The sequence below is a fragment of the Babylonia areolata genome, chromosome 19 (genome assembly GCF_041734735.1).
Source record: "Babylonia areolata isolate BAREFJ2019XMU chromosome 19, ASM4173473v1, whole genome shotgun sequence".
NCBI lineage: Eukaryota > Metazoa > Mollusca > Gastropoda > Neogastropoda > Buccinidae > Babylonia > Babylonia areolata.
The window spans coordinates 35,168,696-35,190,738 of NC_134894.1; the positions used below are offsets into that span (position 1 = coordinate 35,168,696).

General features: G+C 47.5%; 1 protein-coding gene across 1 annotated transcript in view; it reads left to right on the forward strand.

Moving 5' to 3' along the window:
- LOC143293653 (uncharacterized) overlaps nt 1–19,863 on the forward strand; it is a 28,170-nt gene extending 8,307 nt beyond the window's left edge. Inside the window, exons 2-3 of the mRNA XM_076604780.1 lie at nt 16,897–17,419; nt 17,936–19,863. Coding sequence (XP_076460895.1) covers nt 16,897–17,419; nt 17,936–18,225 — 813 coding nt within the window. The 3' untranslated portion in view covers nt 18,226–19,863. The remainder of the gene's footprint in view (nt 1–16,896; nt 17,420–17,935) is intronic.
- Nucleotides 19,864–22,043: the final 2,180 nt, after the last annotated feature.

Consider the following 22,043-nt stretch of genomic DNA (forward strand, 5'->3'; position numbering starts at 1 on the left):
AGGGGGGAGGTAGGAATTTCTAAAACAACATGGCCGACTTCAAAGCGAACGAGAGGAAAAGCAGTTAGATAAGGGAGGTAACTTTTGCCGACTGTTTGTTCTGCAGTGATGGCGGGAGGCGGAGGAATGCCTGTCGGTCTGCTCTCCACTGTCCTTCACTAACACGACCTCTGTCGGACTTCAAATACAGCGGGGTACAAACTTTGGCTCGGTCCACTCCCTGGGAGAGGAGATAAACTGGATTAAAACTTTTTCTTTGTACATGGGTGAATAGGTCAAACAGAGGGAATAATCATACCCTCACCGTCAGCCCACAGACACACGCACAGGCGCACGCACAGTTTTCATTATTAGCAAGATTAAGTTTGTATCAGTCTGTTTGAGCTTGAAGGCATTTCCAGAGTGAAAGTGGGGATTTTTTTTTCTTTTAACTTGGCTCTCTTGCAGTATAAAATGCGTTTTGTCCTTCCTTCCTCAGTGTCCGTACCTGCCACTTCCCGCATCACCACCACCCCTATACCCCACTTACTCCCAGAGCCAGGTAGTTACCAAAAAAATGTGCTCTTCCTATCTGTTTTCCCAGGTTATATGTAACCCTCTCTCTCTCCCTCTCTCGTCTCTCATTCCTTATCTCTCCTGAGTTTCTCTGACTCTTCCTTCTACGAAAACAAAATATGGAATGCTGTCCAGGGGGGTGATATGAACATGCACAGTGAATATGATCACATTTGTTGTTTTAGTCTATAGCGACATCTTGTAAGCTAGATTTAAAACTAACAGATAGATCATCACATACAGAGGGGGTTGTCGTGCTTGGAAAAGGTTAAAACAGCGGTAGGAGAGGATATGGCCCAGCCTTCCTATGCCGAGCCATAGACACAGTGGATATGAATATACTGCTCCGGATAGCAGTGAAAGGTTATGGGAACTTTAACCTTTAGCATAGGGAGAGGAGGGGGAGGTCTCGTTTTTGCCTTGAGTGCAATTGTTCACATTCGAGCGCGCGCGTACACACACGCGTACACACACGCGCACGCGCACACACACACACACACACACACACACACACACACGCACGCGCGTCTGTAGAACATGTAGCCGCAAGTGGAGCCGCTTTCCCACATACTTAATGAGCGAGCAGTGACCTCAGTGCCAGTCACATGCCTGTGCTGACACCCACATATATCCCCACACCTCTCTCTCTCTCTCTCTCTCTCTCTGTGCCACACACACGCTGTACTCTCCCAATCTCTCATTGCCTTCTTCGCCCTCATTCTGTGTGTGTGTGTGTGTGTGTGTGTGTGTGTGTGTCTCCATTCCCTCTTTCTCTTCCCCAATCGTTTCACCCCTCTCACACACCCCGATGCCCCCAAAACCGTACTCGCTGACTCAAAAACACATACGCACACAAGCATGCACGCACGCACGCACATAAAATAACACGGGGCAGAATGCTAATGACGCCAGCGAAGTGGGGAAGAGAAGGGGACACAAATTGCATAGGCACACAACTTAATTAGTAGCAAGGATCGCGGAGGGGAGGGGTGCGGACCATAGTGAACCAGGCAGCAAACCGATACATAATGTATGCAGATTAATTAAGCCTTGTGCACACAACGTATGTCTTTTGTTGAGAGAGAAAAAAGATGGAGAGGGGTATAGGGGCGATGAGGGAAGGGGTTATGGAAGGGTTGTTCGTCAATGCATGAGAGGGTCAGAGAGTCCGTTGATTTGAGAGAGAGAGAGAATTTGTGTATGTGTGTGTGAACATTCTTTAGTGTGCATATTTGTATTCGTATGTCTTAATCGGCAGCAGTTTGGCGAACATTTTCTCATTGTTTCTCTGTCTGTCTGGCTGGCTGGCTGGCTGGCTGGCTGTCTGTCTGTCTGTCTGTCTGTCTCTCTCTCTCTCTCTCTCTCTCTCTCTCTCTCTGTCGCACCGCATCTCGTCTTTTCCTCCCTCTCTCTCTGCTCCACCCCCCGTCCCCCTTTAACCCACCTAGTACCCTCCGCAGACATCTGTAGTTACTGACTCAGAGGTTCGAAGCTTCTCTCCCACGGACAGGTCACTAATGAAGAGGGGTCTCATTTCAGAGGACCCGACTACTTGAAAGGCATGCAGAGGTTTAGTCTGCTGGTAAACCTTGAAGATCCTTATCTCACAGTCCAGGTACCCTCACACAAACACACACTCCCCTCCCTCCCCGCCCCCCGCACCCCCCCCCCCCCCCCACACACACACACACACACACACGCGCACGCACACGCACACAAGGGTCATCTTTTGGTGAAGGTAAGTCATTTCAGAGACCGCGCTTAAAAGTGCAGAGTTCCAAGTGAGTCTACTTCATCCCTTTGTTGTCTTTCGCCCGCAGATCTCCTTCTCTCTCCCTCTCTCTCTCTCTTTGTGTGTGTTCTTTTTACCCCCCACCCCCACCCCCCCTCCCCATCTCTGTATCTGTCGCTGTCTGTCTGTCTGTCCCTCCCTCTCTCTCTCTCTCTCTCTCTCTCTCTCTCTCCCTCTCTCTCTCTCTCTCTCTCTCTCGCTGTTTCTACACCTCTGTCTCTCTCTGTCTCTCTCTGTCTCTCTGTCTGTCTCTCTCTTTCCGGTCAGAGAACAGAGGGTAGTAAGTAAAGGGCGATCACTTCAGAGGACGGGGCAATTGAAGAGGCGTGGTAAAGGTGTCAGCTCTGTTGATTACACGCTGAATTAAAGGCCCCTCCCCTTCTCTCGGGCCACGGAGGTACGTGTGAACAATGGCGAGAAGGAATTTTTTTTGGGGGGAGGATGCGATGGTCGTTTTCTCTGTGTGTGTGTGTGTGTGTGTGTGTTTTGCAAGCGTAGAGTCCCAATCAGGAGAGGATTTTGTTTGTTTGAACAAACACACCAGCCCTTATAAGTTGAAGGGAACGCCCAGGCTCCTCTTAGGTCGTGGAAATGCATGTGTATTGTGTGTATGCCTTGTGACTGTGGAGGTGGCTGCACTTGCCACAAAAGCTCGAGTCTTTCGAAGCTCTGTGCGCGTTATAAGAGCGTGCTTGTAATTACTTATGTGTGCGCCAGCGTCGAGCACGGTTTCACACACACATCGCTCGCATGTCCGCACGCACGCATGCACCCAGCACACACGCGCGCGCGCGCACACACACACACACAGACACAGACACACACACACACACACACACACACACACACACACACACAAACACACACACACACTCGTATGTCCCGAAATTCCACCTCACGTGAAGGTATAGCGCGCCTTATCATTTGAGACAGGGGCAGCTGTTGTGTCTTCGTCTCGTATGTCCAACCTCTTTTTTGTGGAGTCACCATAAAGAGGAGAAGAAAACACGCTTTGAATCGTACCAGATCACAGATCTGAAATTCAGTACGCGAGAGGAGGAAGAGACGGTGAGGAAGGTAGTGGGGGTGGGGTGAGGGCGAAGAGATAGGGGTAGAAAGAGATATGCAATGTGACCGGGTCCTTGCGATTTAAGCCAAAGGATATTGTACACCACAGATACAGCTCGTTGTACCAGTGGTGATAATGTTTGTGTGTATGTGTGTGTGTGTCTGTGTGTGTGCGGGCGTGTGTGTTTTAATGCAAGCCCTTGAATATCTTCGAACAACCCTCTCACACCCTCTCCCGTCTTCTTGTAGTCACTGATCGGGTAAAGTCGACTTGGGTCTAGGAACCGGAAGTGGATGTCACTTTCCGTAAGTTATACCCAAAGCGTTGCTTCTTCTTTCGCCTTTTCCGTTTCGCATTGCTGGGTCTATGTAGGGCGATCTCTTTTCTCATGGTGACTATGTGATTCCAAGGCCGTGTCACATTTCTGAAATAAGAGTCAGAAGAGATTAAGAAGCAGCGTATTCGTGTGTGTGTGTGTGGGTGAGTGCGAGTGTGGATGTATGTGTGCAACGCGCTTGCCATCGTATATATGTGTATTTGCGCTTGCAAATGCGTATGTATGCGCGCTTGCTATTACCTGTGTGCATGTGAGCGCGCGTGCACATAGAAAGTATCTGTTTTGAGTGAAGCTCTTAACATTGACAACACAGATCGCTGTTTGCCGAAAATTCAGCATCCTTTCATCATTTCCCAAGGAAGAAAACTGTACACGTTTCCAAGCAGTCCTTAACTTTTAGTTAACCCTGTATCTTGGCACCTGTGTGTCTGTCTGTCTGTCTGTCTGTCTGCCAGTCTGTTGGATAATCGGTCAAGTGATCAGTTGAATTAGAATAGGGATATTGTTCATGTTGACAAGAACAATGAGGGGGCTCCCGCAGCGAAAAAGGAATACACAGCATTTGGCAGCAGTTGCAACAACAGACTCGGAATGGCCATCACAATGAAGAACACCAAAGCGTGACAATTTTTCATCCAAAGTTTTCAGCACACTCTTTTCCATTGAACATATATCACTACATTAACACGAAAAATGTTGCCGAAGTTGGCTATACAAAAGCGACAAATGGCGTATATCACTTTTTTCTTCTTCTTCTTTTTTTAACTTAAAAAAACCTTTGGAAGCCGTTAATGGTGTTAGCGTGTATAAACGTGACGAAGAGAACACACACACGCACACACACACGCATACACACGCACACACACACACACACACACACACACACACACACACACACACACACACATCGAGTTTACCCATGAGCAGTTTGCGTCTTTAATAATTTCAGTGACCGTCTTTAATCATTTCAGTGAAGTGCTCTTGTTTAAACATTATTTGATTTGAAAAAGTCACATTACATATACATGAATCACAAGAAAATCGTGAATTATTATATTAAGTCCTCTCTCAATGTACTACACACAAACGCTAAATATGTTTTGGATATCTCTGAAAGTAGGAATTCAAACATCGTAGCCTTGATCGGAGAGGGTGGACACAACAAGGCAAATTCGTGTTCACAGAAAATAGAGCTGCTTGTACCAGTGTCTTGACCCTTAAGTCTTGACCCGTGCGGTAACCTAAAACTGTTGTCACCTGTGGTGGAGTGGAAGAGGAGGGCCGGGGGGGGGGGGGGGGGTAAGGTGTGAGGATCATCACTCAGGTAGCCCTTTTGTGTCTGTGTGGTCTCCACTGTCCTGTCTACTTCGGCCTCTTTGCTTGGTGATAATGGAAGTGGGAGGATGCAGCTGCTGTTGGTGGCAGTTTTCTGTGGGGATCGGATGCATGTGTGTCGGTCCGCTTGTCCCATAGCGTCGGTCGTGCACCTGCCCGCGGGGGTCAACTGTTGCTTTCGATAATCACCAACATCGGTACAGGGAGTGGTTTGTGGGAGAGGGGGGTGTACTCGATCTAACTGGAAATTGCTTCGCTGCAAAATGAATTACTTTCCGAGTTTTAATGTTTGAAATGTATTCGCTTGGTACTGTTCGCTGTCTGTTGAGTATTATTGAGACAAACGCATTGAAGACTTATATTTATAACATAATTACATTATATTATAGTATTCTATATAGTATTATATATTGTATGATATTACTATATATTATAGTATTATGTATATAGTATTATATCATAGTCACCGTTATATTATGCCTGACTGTGAGTAGTGTGACAGTTCATGAGAATTATATCAATCTCATGCACTTCATTGGTGTGACTGGCTTTTGTCGCTACAAGTTAAAATGAACATGATCTTGATGGCGTTGTGATCTCGTTACAACTGTGGATGGATGGAGGGGCAAACAAAAAGAATGTGTGTGTGTGTGTGTGTGTGTGTGTGTATACATTTGTGTGTGTGTCTGTGTGTGTAAGCAGCGATGTCTACAATATGCCCTGTTTTATCTCTTTCACGGGACTGTAATAGTGGTTAAGCCGCGTCAGGTGCAGTCCCAGCCCACACGACCTTCATCAAAATGCGAGCTGGGGCATGACATGAAAAGAAAATCCCACTGTCTTTCTTGAGGTGGTGGTGATCTGGTGATGTCAATGTATTGTTCCATTGCCCCCCTCTTTCCCGATACACACACGCGCGCGCGCGCGCACACACACACGCGCACACACACGTTTGCATGTGTGTGTATGTGTGTACGTGTACGCGCGCACTACCACTATTCCACTCTCACATGATTGTTGTCCCTCCCAGCGAGTGGCGAGTCTGGACGTGACTTGAACTCCGAACGATAACTAAACTTAGCTTTGTTTGCCGTGTTAGTCTTGGACTTTCCGTTATCATCACGCATGAAGAGGTCAGTTCTTCCTCCGAAAAGAAGGGTGTGTCCATGGGCTGCAGATGAACGACGTTACGGGGACCAGTAATCCGGAAATTGAAGAGCACTGGTCAGTGGGGCAAATTGAAGTCCATGGTCACCGCTCTCCAGACCGCCTCGCGGTCTTTGGCACGCACAACAGCCGTCATTATGTGGGCAGTGGTCCCTCTGAGAGACTGATTGGTGACGCCAAGGGCTTTCATTCATGGAGAGGTGGGAGGGCCGGGGGGGGCTTGGCCTTAAGAACAAGGGCGGGAGAGGAGGGTGGAGGCGGCTGTAGCTGTTTGCTCAGAGAGGGGCAACGGTGGGTGTTGTTAGGGACGATGGGTTTTGCTTTTGTGTTGGAAAGAACTAAGAGATCGAACCTTAGAGCAGGTGGTGAAGCATGTTTGGACGCAGGTTTGGAAGAGGCTCGAAAGGAGCATCTGGCATCCTCAGAGAGTTTGGGGGGGGGGGGGGGTGTTTGTTTTGTTTTGTTGTTGTTGTTTTGTGTGTTTCTTTAAGTGGCCGAATCATATTCGGTCAGTTCAAGATCCGCCTACGGGTCGCGGATACGGTTGAAGCGGTGGAATCTAAAGGTTCTGAAAAGTGAACACAAGAACCTGTCCAGTTAAGCACGCGTCTTCACCGACGTTGGGTTGCTGAGAGGAGAACAAATGAAGAAGGGCGGAACTTGAAGAGCGGGTTGTCCTGGACAGGCGATTTTTAGAGATCTTCCTGGTTGTGTTTGTCCACGACTTAGACCGAGTTAGCAGAGCCTGTATGAAGGACCTCTTGGTTATGTAAGGTACCCTCCGCCCATTGTTGTACTCTGCCCGACAGATGGGGAGCGAGCTTTTGGGTCAAGCTTCTTTGTCTTTCCTTGTTTAGTTGGGACACTTTGGGGAGGTTCTGACACGGAGGATCAGCAGGGGATTCCAGGAGATTAACTTTTCTGTCGGTACTCCAACGTGCTGAGACCGGAACAGGTGTTTGGACGTGTGGACCGCGTCAGTTTTCGCCCCAGCCGCCATGTGTACCTGGAATCCTGACTTGTAAAGAAGCTCACAAACGGAAATACGTGCGTGCAGTACACTGTTACGAAGGTTATTTTTGTTTTGCGTTTGGTTTTGGTTTTGTTTTTTCGTGCATGACCTCGATCGACTGTAATTGCAATACCAGCCGTTTTCGGTCTATGGTGGTTGTTTATTTGCCTTCGTGCAGCAGCACTAAACACTCATGACTGGTTTACTGTCTGTGCACAAGTATAGAAATTCATTGTCCAGCATGCGCTAGATTCAAAACACAAATAATGTGAAGCAGAGAGGGGTAACAGTGATGAAGAGCAGCCAGGTATTAACGCATGAAATACTTATAAAATATATACCAGTCGTTCAACATTACACTGCTAAAGCATCGCAACACAGCACAACACAACAGAAAACAACACAATACAACACAGTCCATTTGATAAGCGATACTTAGAGCAGACGGAACACGTTAACTTGATAAGGGTTTGGATGCGTGAGGGGAGTATTTTTGGACCAGGGACATGGTCACTCTTTGTCCCAAGTCCAAACTACCCAGCCATCTCTCTATCTCTGTCTGTCTGTCTCTCTCTCTCTCTCTCTCTCTATCTCTGTCTGTCTGTCTGTCTCTCTCTCTCTCTCTCTCTCTCTCTCTCTCTCTCTCTCTTTCGGAATCTCCAAGCAAACATTAGCCCCAACCTTCTGGAGACAGGCAACAAGCCAGCGGGAGTGAACTCTTTCTCTGTATGTTTGTCTTCATCTCTCTGTTATATCCCTCCCTCCTCTCTCTGTCTCTCTTCCGATCTTTCTCTGTCTCTGTCTGTCTGTCTGTCTCTCTCTCTCTCTCTCTCTCTCTCTCTCTCTCTCTCATCGCGTGTGTCCTCCTAGTTCCCTCTTTCTGCACTTGGTGCTCGTTGTCCACACATCTTTGTCTTCAAAATTCCTTCCACAGTTCTTCGTTATTTCCTCCTTCTTCCCATTCGTCGTCGTCATCGTTCTTCTCTTCCTCCTACAACTACTATTGCCACTGCTCCTCCTACTCTATTCTCATTCTCCTTATTCTTCTCCCTCTCCTCCTTTCTTTTTCTCTTTTCTTCGCCCTCTCCTCCTCCTTTTTACTCATATTCTTCTTCTTTTTTTCCCTTCTCTCACTCCCCTCATAAAAGAAGGACCGTGAGGGGGACTCTGACTCATGGAGACCCTTTTCCACCGTTCCAGTTGACTTTTTCCTCCCCATCCTCACCCCTTAAACCCCTTCTTCCTCCCCCATTCCATGGGAATCCCCCACCGCCTTCACACACTGTATGCGTCGATGCCTTCCGTCGTCATCCCTCACAACTGCCCCCCCCCCCACCCCCCGAACCTCACACACACACACACTCACCACACACAGACACAAACACTTCTTCCCCTTTAGTCCCGGCTGTGTCAACAGGGTTGTTTGAGGATGGCACAGAGCCACCTTATTGTGTGTGTGTGTGTGTGCGTGTGTGTATGTGTGTGCGTGTGTGTGTGTGTGTGTGTGTGATGAGTGTAAGCACGTGTATGTGTGTGAGATATAGTTTATGTATGTGTGGTGTAGTTGACTGTGTGTGAATGTACGTGTGTGTGTGATGTAGTTAAGTGTTAATGTGTGTGAGATGCAGTAGTGTGTGTGCAGTGTGATGCGTTGTGTGTGTGAGTGTGTATGAGTTTGTGTGTGTAGTGTGTCACTCGCCGTCGTCCGGTCTGGTCAGGGACTACTGAGTTTTGCGAGATTGTTCATTTCACATGTTTTCACAACGTGTGCTTTGGCGAATGACATGTCTGAGCGAAAGGGGGGTATCGCGCGAGCAACGCACGCAGAGAGAGATAACGAAGGAGACGGACACAGAGACACAGAGAGTGGCACACACACACACACACACACACACACACACACACACACACACATAATATATGGAGGCATGCTCTTGTCATAATTTCTTAAACAGCGTGCGCGCGCGCTTGTGTGTGTGTGTGTGACATTGCGCGCGCGCGCACGTGTCATTCATTCACTACTATGAACATGTTCAAGCACGCGCGTGTGCTATCCACGCGACATCTCACGAACTGAATATAAAATAACAACCAGACGTGCGATGAGAGAAACCGCAAATGGAAAGGGAAAAAAAAAAGAAGACGACGACGAAAGTAAAAATTGTTCTTGAACCTCCGATGGCTGAAAAGCATACACAGTAATAACAAACATAGCTTTTTTTTTTTTGCTTTTTTTTTTTTATATATATACATGTCAACAACAAAAAAAAGCAGTCAGTGAAACAGCTGTAGGGTTCCCATTGTTGTTGAGAGAGACCTATCGCGGGCGACAACACTGAACAACCCCGCCATGGCTGCTGCAGCAACGACAGATGTCGCCCTCCCCACGGCACAAACTTTGACCTGGTGGAGACTCTATCTTATGGTTAATGCCTACATCTTGTATTGTTAACTTGGCCAAAAAGGGGGACAGGTCCGCTGTCCCCCCCCCCCCCCCCCCCCCCAACTCATTTCAGTTTTTCAAAGTAGATTAGGGGCGAGAGGGTATCTATCATCCACTGGACAGATGGCTGTCTGTGACGTGAAATCCTACCCTCCACTTCCCGCCACACAGTAATTTATATACGCTTCTTAAGACGTTTGAATGAATACACGAACGTTCCAGGCTGTATACCTTGGCTTTATCACATCGTGGACCATCGCGGAAAGCTGACTTTGACACACGCCATTTTCAGTGTGAGGGGTTAAGAGGGGAGGAGATGGAATGGCGGGGTAGGGGAGTCGGGGTCCTTACTCTTTAACGACGGATATGAAGTGGGCGGGTGATGGGGAGGGAGCATGGTATACAGGAGAGGGGTTGTGATGGTGGAGAGCTGATGTGCTGCAAAGAAGGGGGGCGGAGGGGTCTTCGAAGGAAAAGATACAAAGGAAAGTCTTTCTCGCATGATTAAATGGAGGAAGGTTGTGGAGCAGAGGTGGACTGAGACGGTGCGCGTGCACTGATTTTTTGAGAGTGCCCAAATCGTCAATGGTGGACACCATGGTGAAACTGTTTCGCGGTGCGAATGCTGGTTGCTTCTCTCTCTCACACACACACACACACACACACACACGTATTGTGGCTGTTAAATATGATTGAGAGCAATAAAAGATTATATGACGGGGTGTGATTGTTATCTTCGAGAGCAATAAAGCGATGAAATATACGACGCGTGGTGTGCATGTTGTCGTCCACCTTCAGATAAACTGTACACCAGTGAAGAGCGATAAAGATTCAGGCGAGACGGTTTGAGTGTTGTTGATGCACCACGGAGCACTGCACTGTCTTGTCAGTTAAAGGCAGTAATGGAGAGGCAGTGAACAGAATCTTTAACACCGCCAATGGCTTTGCGGACACGGAGGGTGGAGGCAGAGGATGGATGGATCCTCCTAGTGTCAGGATCAACGAGGGCTAACAGGGGCACACTGACCGCTGTCCCCACCCCCTCCACACACACACACACACACACCCCTTCTTTTCTCCAGTGCCTCTTGTCTGACAGTTTAGCATAGGTCCTTCCCAACCCTGAAATGGCCCCATAGTATATGCGGTCGGCTGGGTTATAAGCAACCTGATCTAATTAATTCAGCTGTCCTATCGGTTGCTCTCTCTCTCTCTCTCTCTCTCTCTCTCTCTCTCTCTCTCTCTCTCTCTCTCTCTTAGGTGGTTTGATTTTGTTCTTGAAATTTTTGTAATCATGTTTGTTCACTTGCCTCTCCAAGAGGGGCCATGGCCTTATGGATATATACCATTCGCATTCTCTCTCACACAACTCCCCCCCCCCCCCTCTCTCTCTCTCTCTCTGACCTCGCCGCCCATTTTCTTTTCATCACACTTCTCTGTTCCTTCTTTTTTATCCTCCCCCACCCCCCGGTTTTTTTTTTTTGTTTTTTTTTTGGTTGTTTGTTTTTTTCTTCTTCTTTTTTTCTTTTTCTTTTTTTTCCTCTTCGTTTTCTTCCCCGTTATCACGGGCCACGGGTCGGTTTTCCGCCCACACCACAGGCTGCCAAGAGCGGTGCTGTAATCCATCGCATAATAACGGGCTGTGCCGTTCGAGACCTGCCCCTCTGTTCACGCGGAGAGCAGGAAAATCGCAGGTTTCGGGGTGCGAACCCACCCGACTTCGAGCGGCCCCCTTTTTTTTCTTCTTTTTTTTTTCTTCTTTTTTTTCTTGTAACGGTAACAACGTTGAAGTGTGGCCGCTTCTCAGATCTTGGCTGACGTCAGCTTTGCAGCCATGACATTGCGAAACGGAGTGACGATTTGTCAGCCCCCATCATCAGGTAGGGTGGGAGTCGGGGAAGGGGATGGGGAGAGTGTTGATTGAAGATTGTTGCGGCAAAATTGCTGTCATCTGTTCGACTTAAAATGACACGTTTGCTTCTGTCCTGGTTCGGGTCTGTTCCCTTACCTCCCACCCAGCCCACCCCCTTCCCGACCCCTCCTGTTGTGTTTGGTCTAACGTCCCCCACCCCCAGCCCCTCCCGCTCGCTGGTTTTATTAGTAACTTTTGACAGACAAAAACAAATAGTTATGTGTAAGTGTACGCCGGTTGAACTGGGGTTGTTTTCAGTGGATTTTTTCAATCTCTTGTTACGAAAACACACTCACTCACACACACACACACACACACACACACACACACACACACACACACATACATACATACATATATATATATATATAGAGAGAGAGAGAGAGTTATGGGCAATTAAATATAAGTGCACAATAAGTTGAACGAAGCAGGCGGTGTGTTCGTGTGTGCGCCTGCCTGCTCTCTTTTCCCACACACCCCACCCCCCACTCCTACCTTAATCGAGTATACGCCTGTTGGGTTTTTCATCGTCTTCGTTTCGGTTTTTATCATTCACCACCATCCACGCCGTTTTCGCCTCTTTTAGTTTTTATTCCGTCCCCCTTCTTTTCATATTCCTCCCCCGCTTCTCCCATTCCTTCTCCTTGGTCCTCATTGAAGCCTATCCCATGCACACCTGTCAAGAACGCGAGCAATGAATGGCGAACTCAGACTTGTCACCGACAAAAAAAACAACAACAACAAACAAACAAAAAAAAACAAGAGGAAGATAAAGAAGGGTGCACAAAGAAACAGGAAGGAAGAAGAAAAGGTGTAGAATTCTTTTTGCCTGTCCTTACTTTTAGTTCACACAGACATGCAGCCAGCTAAGGAGGTTCGGTTTCCGCGCGTGTAGCAAACGAGCTCTCTCACCTGCCTCTGTTCTCTCTGCAAGACAAAACGCTATTCTTCAGGCGTTCTCCAGTCTTTTTGTCTTTTTTTTTTCCTGACTGGAGCCTATTTGGATGCAGACTGCGGTATACTTGATTGGCTCTTCCGACTTGAGTGTTGGGAGTTAATCGTGTTGCTGGCTAAGAAATCGTCCACAGTAGAGATCTTGACAGCATGTGATATTTTCCTTTTTTTCTCTCTCTTTTTTGGGAGGGTTGGTGGGGCGGGGGCGGGGGGGGGGGGGGGGGTAAAAAGGGTACCGGTTTCATTGTACCTCAAAGATGGAGAACGTGGGAGACGGTAGGGATGTAGTCTTGAGGGGTCAAGAATCTGTGAATGGCTAGCTTTTTAACCCCCATTGTCGCACTTCTCTGGCCAAACAACACGACAAAAGGGGGGAACACAAGGGGTCCTTAACTGCCGCTGTAAAAACCAGGCTTCACCCCTGATGGTGGTGAAAAAAGCGGTTTTATCAGCGGCTTTTGGGGGGGCGGATAGGGGAATGGGGAATTTCCCCTGTCTTTTCTTTAGGCGGTACCTGTTCACCGGTTCTCCCGAGGAGAGTTTTAAAAAATGAAATAGAAAGGGTCCACGGGAAAAGAGAAGAAAAAAAAAACGTGTGAAAAGACCATTCCTTGATTCATAGATGTTCGTGTTTTCTTCCGTTTAAGATATCAAAACGTCACCTGCAGAGTTTAAGCAAAAACGAGTATCGTTTTCTACCTGTGAACTAATAGGTATTCTGCTTTTCTCTTCCTTTTCTTTTTTATTTTCCGTCACATACTCTCACACATTACCATTTTTGGGGGAGAAGTCTCTTTTTGGAGTTCCACAGTTAAATAAGAAGGGGGTGATACCAAGGGAAAGGAGGGTACAATGTTTTCAAGTTGGAAAAAAAAGTATTAATTCTCTCTCTCTCTCTCTCTCTCTCTCTCTCTATATATATATATATATATATATATATATATATATATACTTACTAATATATCTGCCTTCTCTCCCTCCTGTTCTCTTCCGTACTCATTTCCTACCTTTCTCCTGTCCCCAATACAGAGCCCACCTACCCATCTCCCCTAATCACCCTCCGCTGGGAACCATGGCGCGCGCGAGTTGTCACCACCATCAGAAAGCTCATCCTTGACATATGGGTAACCCTGGGGCGTGAACCCCAGCACGCTGAGCTGCATGAAGTGGTCGTGATGACACAGGGGCCATACTGCATGCGGGCCTTACTCCACTCACTGTGTCGATTGGTTGTTCCCAACGTTGCGTGCTGTGGCTGCGGATTTCTCCCTTTGTCCGGTTGCGTTTCGTTCATTCATCTTCTCTCTCTCTCTCTCTCTCTCTCTCTCTCTCCTTTTCTGTCTCTCTCTCTGTCTCTCTCTCTGTCACACACACACACACACACACACACACACACACACACACACACACACACACACACACACACACACAATCTGTGGTGTGTTCATCATCACTCCCTTTCTCCATCTGTTTTTGCAGTATGCTCTCTCTGCCCTTCTTCCTCCTCTCTCTCTCTCTCTCTCTCTCTCTCTCTCCCAAACTCAGAAATGCGCGCGCGCGCGCGCGGAACCGACACAGACGCACCCAAAGAATGGAACACTCGTCAAAGCAGCAACCGCTGACCACGAAACGGTGTTGGTTTTCTTGCGTGGAGTCAGTCGTCGGAATGACATTGTTCCGACAATTCCTTAAGAGCTGTCCAGTCTGTATGTTTGTTTTCCATTAGCCTGTCCCCCACCCCGACCCCTCAGGCTTCCAAAGCGGACATCTTGACGTGTTTTGAAGTCCATCGGGTTTACCTTCAAGCGTTTTCGAAACTGACGAAAGGCTTGACATTGTGTGAGGTTCAATCGAATGTCGGTTTGCTAGGCGGTAATAGAATCAATCAGTCTTTTCATTTGTTTCCTTTTGGCACTTTTGAAAGTCAGTCATGTCGGTGCGGTAACGATCGAATTGTTTACCTTGTGATATCTTTGCTTGTTTAATCATGGTAAAAGTGCCGAAAGAGAGGGAGAGAGACAGAGACAGAGAGAGAGAGGTGCTTGTTCTTCAGTATACACGTCTTCCATATGCATTCGTGCAAGTCACCGTACAGTTCTGGCTATGAAGAATCAGAAAAATAGCAAAAGAACTGTTCCATGTACGTATGCCTGCAATACGCGCTCTGGTTGCATACTCTTTCGGAAGTAATCATAATACCGAACCGGAGACTGTCCATTAGGTTCTGGCCACTGGTTGGTAAGTGTTGAATACACCGAATAAGAAAATAAATAGGATAATGAATATATATGTATATGGTTCCAGCCACTTTCTTTCTTTCTTCCTTTCTTTTTCTTCCTTTCATTTTCTTTCTTTCATTCTTTCGTTATGATGAAACAAAGCTTCCGAGGAACCGACATGTTTAGCAGCCTGGTTAGTGGACTGATTTATGAGCGGCGGGTGAACGTGGCATCACCACGTCAAGGATCACAATTGGAGGGAGGGATGGAGGGGTTTGGGGGTGGGGGTGGCGAGTCTTTACAAAACAGACAGTAACAGGGCAGGTGATTGAGGACGTGTCTCTCTCAACGGCCTCATCCGTCAAACTGTGTCTGCCCTCGGGCCACCCCGTGTGGTAACTAGACAGCGAATGTGGACGACGGGTGTATAGGTCGGAAGGGGTGACACGTTTGCTTTGGCACTGATTATGGCCAGCAGGCGTGGTCAGAGAGAGAGAGAAAGGGGGCGTGGGGGTGGGGGGCATTTCAGACATTTCTTACGGGGCTTTTCTTTCTTAAGATTAATATCGATCAATCTCAGGAGACATAATGCTGTTTTGTCGCTGGTGGTGTACCATAAGAGGAAAAGCGAAAATGGAAAGGGAAAAAAGTAATGAGGAAACCATTTCATCGAAAAAGGTAACTATAACTATTTTGTCACGCTAAAAAGTAGGACAAAGAGAGAGAGAGAGAGATTTAGATAGATAGATCTCTGTGTGTGTGTGTGTGTGTGTGTGTGTGTGTGTGTTGATGGTAAAACTAGCAGTTTGTCGTCGCTGTTGTACCATAGGTGGGAATTTTAACAAAAGAATAGAAAAACGAAGTACGTGTGGTTAGTGTGTAGAGCGCTGGTCGAGGGCATTGTTAGCGTGTCATGGACGTCCTCCACGACTAGTCTTTCTGTGGCGTGGATGAAACGGCCTGTCAGGAAAATGTCAGCCTACATATAACGTTGTTGCATGACACGCGTCTGTTGTGATTTAGCCGGTTTGACAGGGTCCTGAAGGGTGCCGAGACGTTATTGAGAGAAAGATTAATGGTCTTCCGGATCATAGAGGCATAGACACCGACAGATATTACAACTACAATACCATTTATGTTCGCCGAGGTAATCGCACAAGTGTGCATTCGTACGCTCTTTCTCTCTCTCTCCACATTTATTTCATTTATCATGTTGTGTGTGTGTGTGCGTATGCGTGTGTGAGGGCATGGTGTAAAGAAGCTTCCAGCTTATCCATTCTACCCTCAGTAAAACATCTCTCTCTCTCTCTCTCTCTCTCTCTCTCTCTCTCTCTCCCTCCCATTCAGATCAGTGTTCCAAACAGAAGTATTTTTAAGATCATAACAAACAAATGGCACAAAACCTGTCTTGCTAGACTCGGATTGAGAGCTCGAGCGCTTGAACTAAATGCCAACAGAAGATGGATCGATACAGAGGCAGCAGCATGTCTGTCCGGTGTGTGGAAAAAGCTCTGAAGATAAAAAAATAAAAAATAAAAACATTTCATGTTCAGTTGCAAAGGATACAAAGAAGTGCAAAAAAAAACCCTGTGTCCAATACAGCTTAAGCACATAGAAAAGATATTTCCAGCATACTGAGGCAGAAAACATGTGATATCCTCACATGCCAAATATGTCTCCGAGGCAGTAAATATTCGCAAAAACAAACTAATAATAACTACAGGTCCAGATGTATTCATTAATCAATAAGGAATTGTGGGTTCTAGGAGGGGGAAAAGTATAAATCAAAAGTAAGGGCAACATTGGGATAGTTAGTTTGGTTAATGTATTTTGATGTATGTTCCTCTGTTAAACGCTAAAATACTGGCTACGTGAAAACATGTAATTGGGTTTCCTTTTATCGTTAAAACATGGGAGTGGAATGACTTGGAAAAAGGCACTGTATCCCCCCCAAAAAAAACCCTCTCGTCACATGAACCTTTAAACTGACACTAAAGTGTCCAAGGGTGTCTTATTTCATATTAGTTTGACTTTAAATAAGTGTCTGAGAGACACGCGTTGTACCACACCGTTCTGATTCCCCACCCTGTCCTGTCCACAGGTCCCGCTGCCCAACTTCCAGGAGCTGGCCCGCGCCTACCCGGGGTACGCGCACCACGGGGGCCGCTACCACAACCACCACCTGCTGCGCCGGATCGGCCTGAGCGCCCAGGACTCGCGCCTGCTGCTGCACGACACCTCGGCCCTGCGCCTGTCCTACGCCCTCAACCGGGTCGGGGGCCGGCACTCGCTGGGCCGCCAGCTGATCCGCCTATCCAAGTTCGGCCACGACAGCGTGTCCGGGAAGGACGGGCTAGAGTACATCTTCCACCCGATCGCCTACGGGCCTTACATGGCCGACAAGTACGGCTACCCGAGCGTGTCCAAGCTGCACGCGCAGGACCCGGTGAGCACGAAGAAGAACTTCTGGGGCCGTCAGGGCATCCTGCGGGTCATCACCTACACGCGGCGCCGCAACATGCCCAAGGGCCACGTGGCCCTGTGGGACTGCAACCACTTCCACCAGAGCCAGGACTGGGTGGCCGGCCACAGCCTGCTCACCGTGGAGTTTTGGGAGTCGCCTGGTGAGTGTGTGGGTGGATTGTGTGTGTGTGTGTGTGTGTGTTGAGGGTAGGGAGAGGATTTGTGTGTGTGTTGGGGGTTGGGGAGAGGATTGTGTTTGTGTATGGCGAAGGGGGTAGAGTGTAGCTGTGTACATAATTATGTGTGTGTGTGTTTAAGGTGATTGGAGTTGTTGTGGTGATGACGGTGGTAGGTGATGATTTTGATGATGACTTTGATGATTTTCCGTGTCGCCCACGAGGTTCTGAGAGCTGTGCTGTGAGTGCGAGGTTGTTATCACTATTGGTTTGACGATGATGGTCATACTGACGGTTGTGACGAGGTTTTTTGCCTCATGTTTTGTCCTAGATTTGTGGAGTGTGTGTGTGTGGAATTTTCTGTGTTTGTGTACCTCCCTCCTTATATCCCAATAATGATGTGCATGTGTTCTTCGTCCCTCTCTCTCGCTCTCTTTCAATCTGTATTATCTACCTCGCGCTTTTTTTTCACGAACACGGTCCTCATGTTTGATGTTCCAGACTCCAACTGTTCCCTGATGGACAGCGACCCTCGCTACCTCAGCCACAGCGCCGACCTGTCCGGGGGGACCAGTTTGAGACAGGGAGGCCACTCTTCGTCCCGCGGGCAGCCACAGCAGCGGCAAGGCCACCAGGTGCCACTTGAGGTGGAGGCCAGCCGACCTCATCCCAAGCTGCGCCACAAGCACTGGGAAAGACGCTTCATCTCCCGCCATCACCTGGCACCGGAGCAGCCGACAGCAGGCAGAGCCCTGAGCAAACGCAGTCTCGGACAGCACGTGCGTTTATAGCAGCACTCCAGAGACCTGTTTCCAGCGTTACCTTCGCCTTTCCTCTTGCCGTTTGGTGACTGACTGACTGCGCACTGTGCTGAGAGAAGGGCAGCAGCGGAGGACAGATAGGTTCTTTGTCGTGAGACTTAGGTGCAGGATTGTTCTTTAAAAGACCAGACCCGTTTGTGGTGATTGCGACAAGGACCTGAAAGGAAAAAAAAAGAAGGAAAAGAAAAAGAAAGAAAGCGGCGGCTGCGAAGTAGTACGCACACGAGTCAAACGTTTCGTTTCACCTCTCCCAGGATGAACTCATTCACACAAGCTTTACGTGGTGAATTTCCGCCTGTTGTGATTTCCAAAGAGCACCCAGTAAACAGTTACAGTGTTTTGGCGTCGCCGTGTGGAGCTCTTCTGACCAGGATGGTGGGAAAAGACGGTGGGGTGGAGGGAGATTGATGGGGGAAGGGGGTGTCGGGCTGGAAATGTAGTTAATCAGTATCACATTGTATTGGCGTGACTGTCTGGAGTTGGCTTTAGACTGTAATGTGTTCAAAACCAAAACAAAAGCTCCAAATCGTGTTGTATTCAATAGTTAACCAGTTTGAAAAGGTATCAGATGACTGGGTACGATAGAAAAATTTTGCTCTGTTTTTGTATCATTCCAAGTCAAGTGCCTTTTCAAATGTACACGTATGCCTTTCCACGATAGCATTGGTAATATTATTTGTGCCCCAAAGGTCCCTTTCGATTCATCCATTGAATGACTCACATTTCTATGCTGTCGTCTCGTGCCTTCTTTACTTGTATATAATCAGACATTCCCACTGCTTTGAATTGAATAGTAACCTGAAGACACGGAGTTAGGGAAGCGAATAGCCAGACTTGGACACACACACACACACACACACACACACAAATATTGCGTACTTCTTCGTCACATGTGAACATGAGCGACGGTGACGTTGATTTACTTGGGAACAGCTTCACAAGGAAACCCACTCAGACCTAGGCGCTCGTTCAGACATTTTTCGTCCAGTGATGGAGTCGGACAAGAGGCGTAAGTGACACGGACAGGACTTTCTTCTCAGGAGTTGTCTGCCGTGCTCTTCCCAGCGATCCATTCCCCTCCCACGCATTACGGAATGTAGTTCTGTCCCTCTGTGTTTGTTGGTGCTCGGTTACCTATGTTAAAGTCGCTCGGGATTTTCGGCCAGAAACAGTGTGTTAAGTCCCGACAAACAAGAAGAAAATTAATGAAGATACGCCGCCCCTTCCTTATTTTTCTGTTGTTTTCCCACACTTTCACGCCCATGAAAGTGGTTTGGTTCATTTGCGACGCTTTGTATTTGTGGGTTTAGCAATGCACACTGGAACGATATATATATATATATTTTTTTACCGGAATCAGTTGGTATTATTTTAATTATAAAACAACATATATTTTGTTACACGAATTCTTGAATAACATTACTAACTACTGCTGCAGTATCACAACTTCATCGTCTTCCAAACCTAGCACTTCCGCTTTTTTTATCTCACAGTAAAGCCAAACCCTTTGCGCTTAAAATCGGATGAATATCTGTTACTTGTTTTTCTTTAGTGCATTGCTTCTTTACCAATCTTTCCGGTGTGTTTTCGTATGGATATCCCCCCCCCCTTCCCGCGCCACTCCCCCCCCCCCCCCCCCCCCCCCCCGCGCTCCCCATAACATTCGTGTTCTTGCTCTGGGTCCCATCGCGTAAGTGTATCTTGGAATAAATTTGTCAGTGTATCATCTGAAGTCAGATTTTCTAATTTCATTATCTTTGATGTTTTTCCATTCCTCTTACGATTTCTGCTGTAAGCGGATGATTATGTCGAGGATTCTCACAGAAAAATACTACTTTTGGGGTGGGGTGAAACGCCTCCGTGCCATATATTTCCCCCTTCTGTTTGTGCACATCAAACAACTGCAAGAGTAATGGATATGAGGTGCTACGATATTTTGAGATACCACTTAGCAGAGTAGAAAAGAAAAGACGCCTTATTTTGCTCATTTCTCACGAGTGAGTTTGTCAGTTGTTATGTCTTCCCATCAGAGCTTGCCAGCATTTGCCAACAGTTCAGCATTCGTTCAATGAAACATTCCATTTCAGTCCCCCCCCACTCCCCCCCCCAAACCCCACCCCCACCCCCCGCTCCCCTCCCCCGCCTCTCTCTCTGTCTCCCCCCGCTGCAAAAGGAAAATGAACATCCCTTTATATCTGCTCAGTGTGCGCAGTTTAGTACCCCTCTTCGCTCGTTGTGAACAAAAACCGTCGCAGTCCTAGGATGTCTCACTTCGCGTCAGTCTGAAGACAGATGGATTTATCCGATGACCGGCGGAAGGAGGGGGGGGTGGGGTACAAAAACGACAGGTACTTGGTCACACATCCTTCGTTGCTACCCCTCCGCCCCCCACCACGCCCCCAACCCCTTCCCACCTCCCTTACCATCGCTCCTCACAGGCCGGCTCCATGGCCTCTTCATGTCAACTACCACCCCCCGCGCCCCTCCTCCCCGACCCCGTCCTCTTCCACGCAACCCATAGGAGAGGACCAAGGGCGGGACTAACTTTTTTCTTTCAAGTCAAAACTACTTTTTTGCCTTTCTTATGGACAAGCAATAATTGTACCTTCTGGTAATGCTTTGCCATGTTGTGCACACTGTACAGTCCCAGAGAACAGTGATTGTGTGTGTGTGTGGATGAGCGTTTCCATTCCTTGTGCCTTTCCATTTTTACACGTTTAAACAGACATGTGGTCGGTTTTTGTTTGGGGGTTGTTCCCCCTTTAATGTGTTTATCATGTAATTTAACCAAGTCGTGCAAACGTTTGATATTGGTGTAAGATCCATTGCTTCACTGCTCCCGATGGGGACCTCAGAAAACAGTGAAACGAGAATTGTTTATGAACAATACGTGTTTCAGGACCCAGTGTATCTTTTGGTTGTTCGAGAGACGTATTGCAGCGGGACCGTGTGTATATGTGTGTGTGTGGCGTGCATAGTTCCGTACAAATCACAGCTTTCGTTCCTCCGTTGACCTTGCATTAGAATTATGTGTTTATATATATGTGTGTGTTTATATCATGTGTTTATTAAACACGCCAAGGTGACACAGGTTAGGATGAAACGTTTATATGCAAATCTTAGAGACCGGATTCTGTGTGTATAATAATTCATGGTCCATGGCTCAGTGTCTATTCCACTGTCAACCCTCGTACTAGGAGTCTGTAATTATACGTAATCCGTGGTCCGGGGCCCAGTGTATCATTTGTCACCAAGCCCAGGGAGCTACACAGTGTGTGTGAGAGCGGGTACAGTAGTTATGGTATTCGTTTTCAGTTTAGGTCTCTTTTTGTAGCTGGTATTTCAGGGTTTGTGTGTGTGCGCGTGTGTGTGTGTGTGTGTTTGAGAGAGAGAGGCCAGTATAAACTTGAGGAACCTGATTGTGTTCATACTGATATGTAGGAAGAAGAAAAAAAGTATAACCAGATCATGTACGTAATCTTTCATCGGACATTTCCGGTGTTATCCACACATTTCATTTTCTTGACATCATGGGATAAATCTTTTTTTTCTTTTTTTTTTCCCCACAGCTTTTTCTCAGTTTCAGTCAGTCAAAGTACGCATACGCATAAACGCCCTACATACATTCGATTTCTGTCTCTCACTATCTCTCTATCTCTCTTCATTCTCTGTTTTTTCACGCCTCCTTCCACCTCTTTTTGGTGCCTCCCCATCTAGCCCCCCCCCCCTCTCTCTCCCTCCACCTCTACCCCCCTCTCTCCCGCAACTCTGTCCCGATATTCAAACCA